The 13,648-nt window shown below is 54.9% G+C and overlaps 1 protein-coding gene across 11 annotated transcripts in view; it reads left to right on the plus strand.

Moving 5' to 3' along the window:
* Positions 1–789: 789 nt before the first annotated feature.
* Positions 790–13,648, plus strand: part of TRIM9 (tripartite motif containing 9) — a 106,987-nt gene continuing 94,128 nt past the window's right edge. For all 11 annotated transcript variants that reach the window (XM_075330838.1, XM_075330839.1, XM_075330843.1 and 8 more), the window contains exon 1: positions 790–1,638. In XM_075330838.1, the coding sequence (XP_075186953.1) occupies positions 814–1,638 (825 nt within the window). In that variant the 5' untranslated portion in view covers positions 790–813. The remainder of the gene's footprint in view (positions 1,639–13,648) is intronic.

Raw genomic sequence — 13,648 nt, forward strand, 5'->3', positions numbered from 1 at the left:
ACTGATCCTGAGTTACATCCTGTATTATTCTCCAGAGCTGCGCTCCCTCTTCTGCTGTGCAGTCACTGTGTATTCACACATACATGACGTCTCCTGCATTATCCTCCAGAGCCGCACTCCCCCTTCTGCTGTGCAGTCACTGTGTATTCACACATGACATGACGTCTCCTGCATTATCCTCCAGAGCCGCACTCCCCCTTCTGCTGTGCAGTCACTGTGTATTCACACATGACATGACGTCTCCTGCATTATCCTCCAGAGCCGCACTCCCTCTTCTGCTGTGCAGTCACTGTGTATTCACACATACATGACGTCTCCTGCATTATCCTCCAGAGCCGCACTCCCCCTTCTGCTGTGCAGTCACTGTGTATTCACACATGACATGACGTCTCCTGCATTATCCTCCAGAGCTGCGCTCCTCCTTCTGCTCTGCGGTCTCTCCTCTGGGCACCCTCCTCCGCTGGGTCCTGGCCCCGGGCTGCAGGTTCCGGGGTGGGTGGCTGCCCCCGGGCCGGAGGATGGCCGCTGCCGCCGGGGCTGAGGGGGAGGGGCGGTGCTGATGCTGCCGCTGAGCATCTTTTCGCCCCTCCCCTTTATTTGATTGACAGAAGATAAACCAATTACTGTTCCTGAAGAGGCGTCTGATGCTGCTGAGCATCCTTTAGCCCCGCCCTGTTTCCTTAGTAACCAATGGAAGCAGAGCGCAGGACGGCAGCCGGCCAATAGCGCGCCAGCTCGGTGGTGCCCTCCCCTGGCCGGGCGCTTCTCCCCGCAGTGTCGCTGCAGCTGCAGCACAGGGCGGACCGGATCCATATGGAAGAGATGGAGGAAGAATTGAAGTGTCCCGTGTGCGGCTCCTTCTACCGGGAGCCCCTGATCCTGCCCTGTTCCCACAGCCTGTGCCTGGCCTGTGCCCGCAACATCCTGGTGCAGACGCCGGACGCCGAGTCCCCGCAGAGCCGCCGCGCGTCCGGGCTGTCCGACTACGACTACCTGGACCTGGACAAGATGAGCCTGTACAGCGAGGCGGACAGCGGCTACGGCTCGTACGGGGGCTTCGCCAGCGCGCCCACCACCCCCTGCCAGAAGTCCCCCAACGGGGTGCGCGTGTTCCCGCCGAGCATGCCGGCCCCGCACCTGCCGCACCACCACTCCTCCGGGGCGCTGCTGCCTCCCGCCCGCAACCAGTGCCTGACCTGCCCGCAGTGCCACCGCTCCCTGCTGCTGGACGAGCGGGGGCTGCGGGGCTTCGCCAAGAACCGGGTGCTGGAGGGGGTGATCGAGCGCTACCAGCAGAGCAAGGCGGCGGCGCTGCGGTGCCAGCTGTGCGAGAAGAGCCCGAAGGAGGCCACGGTGATGTGCGAGCAGTGCGACGTCTTCTACTGCGAGCCCTGCCGCCTGCGCTGCCACCCGCCGCGGGGACCGCTGGCCAAGCACCGCCTGCTGCCGCCGGCACAGGGCAGGGTGAGCCGCCGGCTGAGCCCCCGCAAGATCTCCACCTGCACCGACCACGAGCTGGAGAACCACAGCATGTACTGCGTGCAGTGCAAGATGCCGGTGTGCTACCAGTGCCTGGAGGAGGGCAAGCACAGCAGCCACGAGGTGAAGGCGCTGGGGGCCATGTGGAAGCTGCACAAGGTGAGGGGGCTGTGCCAGGGAGGGTGCCCAAGAGGTGAGGGGGCAGTGCGAAAGAGGGTACCCAAGAGGTGAGGGGGCAGTGCGAAAGAGGGTACCCAAGAGGTGAGGGGGCAGTGCGAAAGAGGGAACCCAAGAGGTGAGGGGGCAGTGCGAAAGAGGGTGCCCAAGAGGTGAGGGGGCAGTGCGAAAGAGGGTACGCAAGAGGTGAGGGGGCAGTGCGAAAGAGGGTACCCAAGAGGTGAGGGGGCAGTGCGAAAGAGGGTACCCAAGAGGTGAGGGGGCAGTGCGAAAGAGGGAACCCAAGAGGTGAGGGGGCAGTGCGAAAGAGGGTGCCCAAGAGGTGAGGGGGCAGTGCGAAAGAGGGTACGCAAGAGGTGAGGGGGCAGTGCGAAAGAGGGTACCCAAGAGGTGAGGGGGCAGTGCGAAAGAGAGTGCCCAAGAGGTGAGGGGGCAGTGCGAAAGAGGGAACCCAAGAGGTGAGGGGGCAGTGCGAAAGAGGGTGCCCAAGAGGTGAGGGGGCAGTGCGAAAGTGGGTACCCAAGAGGTGAGGGGGGGCTGTGCCAGGGAGGGTACCCAAGAGGTGAGGGTACTCAAGAGGTGAGGGGGCAGTGCGAAAGAGGGTACTCAAGAGGTTAGGGGGCTGTGCCAGGGAGGGTACCCAAGAGGTGAGGGGGCAGTGCGAAAGAGAGTACCCAAGAGGTGAGGAGGCTGTGCCAGGGAGGGTGCCCAAGAGGTGAGGGGGCAGTGCGAAAGAGGGTACCCAAGAGGTGAGGGGGCTGTGCCAGGGAGGGTGCCAAAGAGGTGAGGGGGCAGTGCCAGGGAGGGTACCCAAGAGGTGAGGGGGCAGTGCGAAAGAGGGTACCCAAGAGGTGAGGCCGGGGCTGTGGCAAGGAAGGTACCCAAGAGGTGAGGAGGCAGTGCGAAAGAGGGTACCCAACAGCTGAGGGGGCAGTGCGAAAGAGGGTACGCAAGACGTGAGGGGGCAGTGCGAAAGAGGGTACCCAAGAGGTGAGGGGGCAGTGCCAGGGAGGGTACCCAAGAGGTGAGGGGGCAGTGCGAAAGAGGGTACCCAAGAGGTGAGGGGGCAGTGCGAAAGAGGGTACCCAAGAGGTGAGGGGGCTGTGCGAAAGAGGGTACCCAAGAGGTGAGGGGGCAGTGCAAAAGAGGATACTCAAGAGGTGAGGGGGCAGTGCGAAAGAGGGTACCCAAGAGGTGAGGGGGCTATGCCAGGGAGGGTGCCCAAGAGGTGAGGGGGCAGTGCGAAAGAGGGTACCCAAGAGGTGAGGGGGGCTGTGCCAGGGAGGGTACCCAAGAGGTGAGGGTACTCAAGAGGTGATGGGGCAGTGCGAAAGAGGGTACCCAAGAGGTGAGGGGGGCTGTGCCAGGGAGGGTACCCAAGAGGTGAGGGTACTCAAGAGGTGATGGGGCAGTGCGAAAGAGGGTACCCAAGAGGTGAGGGGGCAGTGCAAAAGAGGATACTCAAGAGGTGAGGGGGGCTGTGCCAGGGAGGGTACCCAAGAGGTGAGGGTACTCAAGAGGTGAGGGGGCAGTGCGAAAGAGAGTACCCAAGAGGTGAGGGGGGCTGTGCCAGGGAGGGTACCCAAGAGGTGAGGGTACTCAAGAGGTCATGGGGCAGTGCGAAAGAGGGTACCCAAGAGGTGAGGGGGCAGTGCAAAAGAGGATACTCAAGAGGTGAGGGGGCAGTGCAAAAGAGGGTACCCAAGAGGTGAGGGGGCTGTGCCAGGGAGGGTGCCCAAGAGGTGAGGGGGCAGTGCGAAAGAGGGTACTCAAGAGGTGAGGGGGCAGTGCGAAAGAGGGTACCCAAGAGGTGAGGGGGCTGTGCCAGGGAGGGTGCCCAAGAGGTGAGGGTACTCAAGAGGTGAGGGGGCAGTGCGAAAGAGGGTACTCAAGAGGTGAGGGGGCTGTGCCAGGGAGGGTACCCAAGAGGTGAGGGGGCAGTGCGAAAGAGGGTACCCAAGAGGTGAGGGGGCTGTGCCAGGGAGGGTGCCCAAGAGGTGAGGGGGCAGTGCGAAAGAGGGTACCCAAGAGGTGAGGGGGCTGTGCCAGGGAGGGTGCCAAAGAGGTGAGGGGGCAGTGCGAAAGAGGGTACCCAAGAGGTGAGGGGGCAGTGCGAAAGAGGGTACCCAAGAGGTGAGGGGGCAGTGCGAAAGAGGGAACCCAAGAGGTGAGGGGGCAGTGCGAAAGAGGGTGCCCAAGAGGTGAGGGGGCAGTGCGAAAGAGGGTACGCAAGAGGTGAGGGGGCAGTGCGAAAGAGGGTACCCAAGAGGTGAGGGGGCAGTGCGAAAGAGTGCCCAAGAGGTGAGGGGGCAGTGCGAAAGAGGGAACCCAAGAGGTGAGGGGGCAGTGCGAAAGAGGGTGCCCAAGAGGTGAGGGGGCAGTGCGAAAGTGGGTACCCAAGAGGTGAGGGGGGGCTGTGCCAGGGAGGGTACCCAAGAGGTGAGGGTACTCAAGAGGTGAGGGGGCAGTGCGAAAGAGGGTACTCAAGAGGTTAGGGGGCTGTGCCAGGGAGGGTACCCAAGAGGTGAGGGGGCAGTGCGAAAGAGAGTACCCAAGAGGTGAGGGGGCTGTGCCAGGGAGGGTGCCCAAGAGGTGAGGGGGCAGTGCGAAAGAGGGTACCCAAGAGGTGAGGGGGCTGTGCCAGGGAGGGTGCCAAAGAGGTGAGGGGGCAGTGCCAGGGAGGGTACCCAAGAGGTGAGGGGGCAGTGCGAAAGAGGGTACCCAAGAGGTGAGGCCGGGGCTGTGGCAAGGAAGGTACCCAAGAGGTGAGGAGGCAGTGCGAAAGAGGGTACCCAACAGCTGAGGGGGCAGTGCGAAAGAGGGTACGCAAGACGTGAGGGGGCAGTGCGAAAGAGGGTACCCAAGAGGTGAGGGGGCAGTGCCAGGGAGGGTACCCAAGAGGTGAGGGGGCAGTGCGAAAGAGGGTACCCAAGAGGTGAGGGGGCAGTGCGAAAGAGGGTACCCAAGAGGTGAGGGGGCTGTGCGAAAGAGGGTACCCAAGAGGTGAGGGGGCAGTGCAAAAGAGGATACTCAAGAGGTGAGGGGGCAGTGCGAAAGAGGGTACCCAAGAGGTGAGGGGGCTATGCCAGGGAGGGTGCCCAAGAGGTGAGGGGGCAGTGCGAAAGAGGGTACCCAAGAGGTGAGGGGGGCTGTGCCAGGGAGGGTACCCAAGAGGTGAGGGTACTCAAGAGGTGATGGGGCAGTGCGAAAGAGGGTACCCAAGAGGTGAGGGGGGCTGTGCCAGGGAGGGTACCCAAGAGGTGAGGGTACTCAAGAGGTGATGGGGCAGTGCGAAAGAGGGTACCCAAGAGGTGAGGGGGCAGTGCAAAAGAGGATACTCAAGAGGTGAGGGGGGCTGTGCCAGGGAGGGTACCCAAGAGGTGAGGGTACTCAAGAGGTGAGGGGGCAGTGCGAAAGAGAGTACCCAAGAGGTGAGGGGGGCTGTGCCAGGGAGGGTACCCAAGAGGTGAGGGTACTCAAGAGGTCATGGGGCAGTGCGAAAGAGGGTACCCAAGAGGTGAGGGGGCAGTGCAAAAGAGGATACTCAAGAGGTGAGGGGGCAGTGCAAAAGAGGGTACCCAAGAGGTGAGGGGGCTGTGCCAGGGAGGGTGCCCAAGAGGTGAGGGGGCAGTGCGAAAGAGGGTACTCAAGAGGTGAGGGGGCAGTGCGAAAGAGGGTACCCAAGAGGTGAGGGGCTGTGCCAGGGAGGGTGCCCAAGAGGTGAGGGTACTCAAGAGGTGAGGGGGCAGTGCGAAAGAGGGTACTCAAGAGGTGAGGGGGCTGTGCCAGGGAGGGTACCCAAGAGGTGAGGGGGCAGTGCGAAAGAGGGTACCCAAGAGGTGAGGGGGCTGTGCCAGGGAGGGTGCCCAAGAGGTGAGGGGGCAGTGCGAAAGAGGGTACCCAAGAGGTGAGGGGGCTGTGCCAGGGAGGGTGCCAAAGAGGTGAGGGGGCAGTGCGAAAGAGGGTACCCAAGAGGTGAGGGGGCAGTGCGAAAGAGGGTACCCAAGAGGTGAGGGGGGCTGTGGCAAGGAAGGTACCCAAGAGGTGAGGGGGCAGTGCGAAAGAGGGTACCCAAGAGGTGAGGGGGCAGTGAAAAAGAGGATACTCAAGAGGTGAGGGGGCAGTGCGAAAGAGGGTACCCAAGAGGTGAGGGGGCTGTGCGAAAGAGGGTACTCAAGAGGTGAGGGGGGGCTGTGCCAGGGAGGGTACCCAAGAGGTGAGGGTACTCAAGAGGTGAGGGGGCAGTGCGAAAGAGGGTACTCAAGAGGTGAGGGGGCTGTGCCAGGGAGGGTACCCAAGAGGTGAGGGGGCAGTGCGAAAGAGGGTACCCAAGAGGTGAGGAGGCAGTGCGAAAAAGGGTACCCAAGAGGTGAGGGGGCAGTGCGAAAGAGGGTACTCAAGAGGTGAGGGGGCTGTGCGAAAGAGGGTACCCAAGAGGTGAGGGGGCAGTGCAAAAGAGGGTACCCAAGAGGTGAGGGGGCTGTGCCAAGGAGGGTACCCAAGAGGTGAGGGGGCTGTGCAAAAGGGGGTACGCAAGAGGTGAGGGGGCAGTGCGAAAGAGGGTACCCAAGAGGTGAGGGGGCTGTGGCAAGGAGGGTACCCAAGAGGTGAGGGGGCAGTGCGAAAGAGGGTACTCAAGAGGTGAGGCCGGGGCTGTGGCAAGGAAGGTACCCAAGAGGTGAGGGGGCTGTGCCAAGGAGGGTACCCAAGAGGTGAGGGGGCAGTGCGAAAGAGGGTACCCAAGAGGTGAGGGGGCTGTGCGAAAGAGGGTGAAAGAGGGTACCCAAGAGGTGAGGGGGCAGTGCGAAAGAGGGTACTCAAGAGGTGAGGGGGCAGTGCGAAAGAGGGTACTCAAGAGGTGAGGGGGCAGTGCGAAAGAGGGTACTCAAGAGGTGAGGGGGGCTGTGGCAAGGAAGGTACCCAAGAGGTGAGGGGGCAGTGCGAAAGAGGGTACCCAAGAGGTGAGGGGGCTGTGCGAAAGAGGGTACTCAAGAGGTGAGGCCGGGGCTGTGGCAAGGAAGGTACCCAAGAGGTGAGAAGGCTGTGCCAAGGAGGGTACTCAGGAGCTGAGGGGGCTGTGCCAAGGAGGGTACTCACTAGCTTAGGGGGCTGTGCCAAGGAGGGTACTCAGGAGCTGAGGGGGCTGTGCCAAGCAGGGCACCCAAGAGCTGAGGGCGGCTATGCCAAGGAGGGTACCAGGAGCTGAGAGGCTGTGCTAAGGAGGGTACCGAGCAACTGAGGGGAGCTAGGGCTGTGCCAAGGATGAGGGTACCCAAGATCTGAAAAGGGACTGAGACTGTACCAAGGAGAAGGGTACCCAAGAGTTGATATTGGATTGGGGCTGTGCCAAGGTCGAGGGTACTCAAGAGATAATGGGGGACTGCTGTCTGTCCTGTTCTTCATGTGGGTACCCCAGAGATCATGTGGTACTGATGCTTTGCCTGGTCCGTCATGGGGGTATCCAAGAGCTGATGGGGAACTGCTGCCATGACATGCTCCTTCGTAAAGGGTACGTAAGAGATCATGGGGGCACGTCTGCCAGGCCTGGTCGTTCATGGAGGTACCCAAGAGCTGATAGGGAACTGGGGCTGTGGCAAGGACAAGGAGGGGTACCCAAGAGTTGATGGGGGACTTCTGCCGGCCCTGGTCCTTCATGGGGGTACCCAAAAACTGATGGGAGACTGCTGCCGTTACCCGTCCTGCATTAGGGTACCTAAGAGATCATGGGCACTGCTGCCATGTCTTGGCCCTTCATGAGGCTTCCAAAGAGATTAGGGGCACTGCTGCCATGCCTGGTCCTTCATAAGGGTACCCAAGAGCTGATGGAGGACTGCTGCCATGTCCTGGTCCTTCTGAGACTACTAAAGAGATCATGGGCATTGGTGCCATGCCCTGGTCCTTTCAGGAGGTATCTTAGAGATTATGGGGGACTGCTTCCATGCCTGGTCCTTCTTGTGGGTACCGTATTATGGTCTTCTTTGGATGCAGCAGCTGAGGGTGATAAGGACTGCGAGTAACCAAGAGCTTGTATGCGGCTGCTGGCATGCTATGGACAGCAGCTATACCATATTCCTCCACGGGGGTTCCTAAGATCCTATGTGGCATTGTATGGGCCTCACAGTATAGAGGGGACATTGGGGTCACACCAGTGACACAGCATTTTATAGTCCAGGGGTCGTCTTGGAGCAGGCGCTGAGAGGGTGTCAGTTCAGGGTGTAACGTAGGGGGCACCTGTGCCACATAAGAGCAGTGCCAGCGATGTGTAAGATGCGGGGTGTGAAATGGCATCAGAGTATCCAGTGCCATCGCCGGCCCATGTGCTGGTACAGCTCCACTCATCTGTGGGAAGGCTGGGGGAGGGGGCCTGGAGGAATGTGGCATAGGGTGGGGGGTAACAGCCGCACAAAAGGGGGTGGGCTGCCTGTTATAATGAGCCACGTATCAGACCGTCCTACGTATGACCACAAGCCATTGTCAAGATTCAATTAGGGAAGTGCACTGTGAGCAATTGCCTCATCCAAGCACCAGGGAATGTAAAGGAGGAAAGCAGCGAGCGGCGTCCTACCAGCACTCAGCGAGCGGCGTCCTACCAGCACTCAGCGAGCGTCCTACCAGCACTCAGCGAGCGACGTCCTACCAGCACTCAGCGAGCGGCGTCCTACCAGCACTCAGCGAGCGGCGTCCTACCAGCACTCAGCGAGCGGCGTCCTACCAGCACTCAGCGAGCGGCGTCCTACCAGCACTCAGCGAGCGGCGTCCTACCAGCACTCAGCGAGCGGTGTCCTACCAGCACTCAGCGAGCGACGTCCTACCAGCACTCAGCGAGCGGCGTCCTAGCACTCAGCGAGCGGCGTCCTAGCACTCAGCGAGCGGCGTCCTACCACCAGTCAGCGAGCATCCTACCACCAGCACTCAGCGAGCGGCATCCTACCAGCACTCAGCGAGCGGCATCCTACCAGCACTCAGCGAGCGGTGTCCTACCAGCACTCAGCGAGCGGCGTCCTACCACCAGTCAGTGAGCGGCATCCTACCACCAGTCAGCGAGCGGCATCCTACCACCAGTCAGCGAGCGGCATCCTACCACCAGTCAGCGAGCGGCATCCTACCACCAGTCAGCGAGCGTCCTGCACTCTCCGATTGATGGGGTGATAGAGGTGTGCGCCATGAATAATTCATCCTGCAGAGAGAGGAACCCAGGGGTGAGTGACTGCCTTCTGGAGAGGGTCAGTAAGACAGCCCAAAATATGCCATCTACAGGGGCCATCATAACAAGAGCCTTTATAAATCATATATATCAAGTCTATCCCTCTATCCATCTCATATCCCTCTATCTATCCATCTATCTATCTATCTATCTATCTATCCCTCTATCTATCTATCTATCTATCTATCTATCTATCCATCCCTCTATCTATCCATCCCTCTATCTATCCATCCCTCTATCTATATATCTATCCATCTCATATCCCTCTATCTATCCATCCCTCTATCTATCCATCTCTCTATCTATCTATCCCTCTATCTATCTATCTATCTATCCCTCTATCTATCTATCTATCCCTCTATCTATCCCTCTATTTATCTATCTATCTATCTATCTATCCCTCTATCTATCTATCTATCCCTCTATCTATCTATCTATCTATCCCTCTATCTATCTATCTATCCCTCTATCTATCTATCCCTCTATCTATCTATCCCTCTATCTATCTATCCCTCTATCTATCCCTCTATCTATCTATCCCTCTATCTATCTATCTATCCCTCTATCTATCCCTCTATTTATCTATCTATCTATCTATCTATCTATCTATCCCTCTATCTATCTATCTATCCCTCTATCTATCTATCTATCTATCTCTCCCTCTATCTATCTATCTATCTATCTATCCCTCTATCTATCTATCCCTCTATCTATCCCTCTATCTATCTATCTATCTATCTATCTATCCCTCTATCTATCTATCCCTCTATCTATCTATCCCTCTATCTATCTATCTATCTATCTATCTCTCCCTCTATCTATCTATCTATCCCTCTATCTATCTATCCCTCTATCTATCTATCCCTCTATCTATCCCTCTATCTATCTATCTATCCCTCTATCTATCTATCTATCCCTCTATCTATCCCTCTATCTATCCCTCTATCTATCTATCTATCCATCCATCCATCCATCCATCCATCTATCTATCTATCCCTCTATCTATCTATCCCTCTATCTATCTATCTATCTATCTATCCCTCTATCTATCTATCTATCTATCTATCTATCTATCTATCTATCTATCTATCTATCTATCTATCTATCCCTCTATCTATCTATCTATCTATCTATCTATCTATCTATCTATCTATCTATCTATCTATCTATCTATCCCTCTATCTATCTATCTATCTATCTATCTATCTATCTATCTATCTATCTATCTATCTATCTATCCCTCTATCTATCTATCCCTCTATCTATCTATCTATCTATCTATCCCTCTATCTATCCCTCTATCTATCTATCTATCCCTCTATCTATCTATCCCTCTATCTATCTATCTATCTATCCCTCTATCTATCCCTCAATCTATCTATCTATCCCTCTATCTATCCCTCTATCTATCTATCTATCTATCCCTCTATCTATCTATCTATCCCTCTATCTATCTATCTATCCCTCTATCTATCTATCTATCTATCCCTCTATCTATCTCCCTTACTTCTCTCTCTCCATCCATCTTGGACCTCTCTCTATCCATCTCTCCATCCATCCCTGCCCACTCTCTCCCCGCCCGTTGGCCCTCCTGTATGGGGGGTATGCGGGGACAGGCCCTGTGATGACCCCACTTCTCCTCTCGCTCGGCTGGATGGGATGTGACATCTGGCCGTCTCCTGTGTTCGGGGACTTGGATGAGTGACAGGGATAATTCGGTGTGCTCCTCTTGGCTCGTCATTGTCCCTGTGGCGGGCTCATCCAGTGTTCGGAGCCCCCCCCCCCGCACCATCAGTCACTGCCGGAGGGGGGGGCACAGCAGAGAGATAAGTGTATGTGTAGTGTTCACATGGTCTCTGCACAGACCCCGTAGTGTAGCCGCATATATACCGTATATATATATACATATCCGCAATATATACACATGATTCACCTCTCGGACCACCCTTCTCCGCAGCCGCAGGGGGATATATTCCTCGGTTCTCGGGCTCATCGTCAGTTATTGCTTTGATCGCCTTGTCGCTCTCCTTCACATGTAGCAGAGCTGAGTTTGTTATGTCATTCTTGGCTTCTGTTGCAGTAATAGTACAAGCCTTAGCGAAATAACACATTCAACTCTGCTACATCAGTGGGTTTGGATACTGCACAAATGGGAGGATTTGGGGGGTTATATAGCAAAAAATACCTTATAGTAACAGGTGTACGTTCTATGGCCACATGGGGAACGCTGCAAACTCTTCTCAGTGCGGAGGGATGTAGCTGAGCTGTGTCAGTTCAGTGCTAGAGGGTAATGTTACACTGGGCGCTATAGAGAAGGGGCCTCCACCAGGTGCACGTCCATCGGTATCAGCGGGCGCTACTATGGCCGGATCGGTTCTGTCCCATGTGCCGTATTTATGTGACTAATTACCAGATCACTCAGGTTGTGGCTGATCCAAAGCCAGACACAGAGACCCGAACTCTGCACCCGGCTCCATCCAAATAATCACTGGTGATGGCGGCCGGTGAGGGACATTCCCCTCAGGCACAAAACTGACTTGTAATATATCATCTCAGATTGTGTCAGTTTTGTATCTGACTATTTGCTTAGTGTATTTTAGTAAATGTATTACATTATTACTCTTTTACTCCAGAGCTGCACTCACTATTCTGCTGGTGAAGTCACTGTGTGCATACATTACATTACTGATCCTGAGTTACCTCCTGTATTATACTCCAGAGCTGCAATCACTCTTCTGCTGGTGCAGTCACTGTGTACAGATATTACAGATCCTGTACTGATCCTGAGTTACATCCTGTATTATACTCCAGAGCTGCACTCATTATTCTGCTGGTGCAGTCACTGTGTACATACATTACATTACTGATCCTGTATTATAGTCCAGAGCTGTACTCACTATTCTGCTGGTGGAGTCACTGTGTACATACATTACATTACTGATCCTGAGTTACCTCCTGTATTATACTCCAGAGCTGCAATCACTCTTCTGCTGGTGCAGTCACTGTGTACAGATATTACAGATCCTGTACTGATCCTGAGTTACATCCTGTATTATACTCCAGAGCTGCACTCATTATTCTGCTGGTGCAGTCACTGTGTACATACATTACATTACTGATCCTGTATTATAGTCCAGAGCTGTACTCACTATTCTGCTGGTGCAGTCACTGTGTACATACATTACATTGCTGATCCTGTATTATAGTCCAGAGCTGTACTCACTATTCTGCTGGTGCAGTCACTGTGTACATACATTATATTACTTATCCTGTATTATAGTCTAGAGCTGTACTCACTATTCTGCTGGTGCAGTCACTGGGTACATACATTACATTACTGATCCTGAGTTACCTCCTGTATTATATTCCAGAGCTGCACTCACTATTCTGCTGGTGCAATCACTGTGTACACACATTACATTACTGATCCTGTACTGATCCTGAGTTACCTCCTGTATTATACTCCAGAGCTGCACTCACTATTCTGCTGGTGCAGTCACAGTGTACAGATATTACAGATCCTGTACTGATCCTGAGTTACATCCTGTGTTATACTCCAGAGCTGCACTCACTATTCTGCTGGTGCAGTCACAGTGTACAGATATTACTGATCCTGTACTGATCCTGAGTTACATCCTGTATTATACTCCAGAGCTGCACTCACTATTCTGGTGGTGCAGTAACTGTGTACATACATTTCATTACTTATCCTGTATTATACCCCAGAGCTGCACTCAATATTCTGCTGGTGCAGTCACTGTGTACATACATTACTACACTCCGGAGCTGCACTCACTACTCTTCCATTGTCACTAATTGCTCAGCGCTGTGAATCAGGTCACTGTGCCGGCCCGAGGGCCGAGCCATTTAGCAGCAGCCATTATTGCAGTAGTGTGCAGCGGGTCGGGGCCATGGCGGATCATCCTGCACTTTGTGGGGGAAACGGGGCAGAAGTGATTTAGATGCAGACAGACGGCTGAACGCCCGATCATGTTTATAAATGAAGCAATCCCAGTCTCCGGGGTCAGGATTGGCGCATTGTGCTGTGCAGATTCAGAGAGATGAGCTGATCCCCACGCGCTGATCAGGGGAAGGCTCCGACGCAGGGGCACAAGCCCCGGATGCTCATCGGCTTCATGTTCTGGCAGCTGACGCCTCATTGGCATCGGCACAGGCCGCAGGGACACACAGGGCTTGTGTATGGCAGTGATCAAGGTGACTACAGATGTCCACAGCTGTGCTGAGTGCTGCTCCGCCATACACCTTCAGTATACATGTGTGCGCTTCAAAGACAAACAGCTCCACTTTTCCCTATAGGCTGTACATGGAATTGCAGTTGTGCATTAAGTGAGTCTGCACTGCAACGTCAGACACGGTGTAGAGAAGACCCATAATCTGATACAGAATCTGCGAGCCTAAGCTCAAAGACCCCACAATCACCTCTATTAAGGAATAATAGTAGTTATATTCTTGTACATAGGGGCAGTATTATAGAAGTTATATTCTTGTACATAGAGGCAGTATTATAGAAGTTATATTCTTGTACATAGAGGCAGTATTATAGTAGTTATATTCTTGTACATAGGGGCAGTATTATAGTAGTTATATTCTTGTACATAGGGGGCAGTATTATAGCAGTGATATTCTTGTACATAGGGGCAGTATTATAGAAGTTATATTCTTGTACATAGAGGCAGTATTATAGTAGTTATATTCTTGTACATAGGGGCAGTATTATAGTAGTTATATTCTTGTACATAGGGGCAGTATTATATTAGTTATATTCTT

The sequence above is a fragment of the Anomaloglossus baeobatrachus genome, chromosome 12 (genome assembly GCF_048569485.1).
Source record: "Anomaloglossus baeobatrachus isolate aAnoBae1 chromosome 12, aAnoBae1.hap1, whole genome shotgun sequence".
Lineage (NCBI taxonomy): Eukaryota > Metazoa > Chordata > Amphibia > Anura > Aromobatidae > Anomaloglossus > Anomaloglossus baeobatrachus.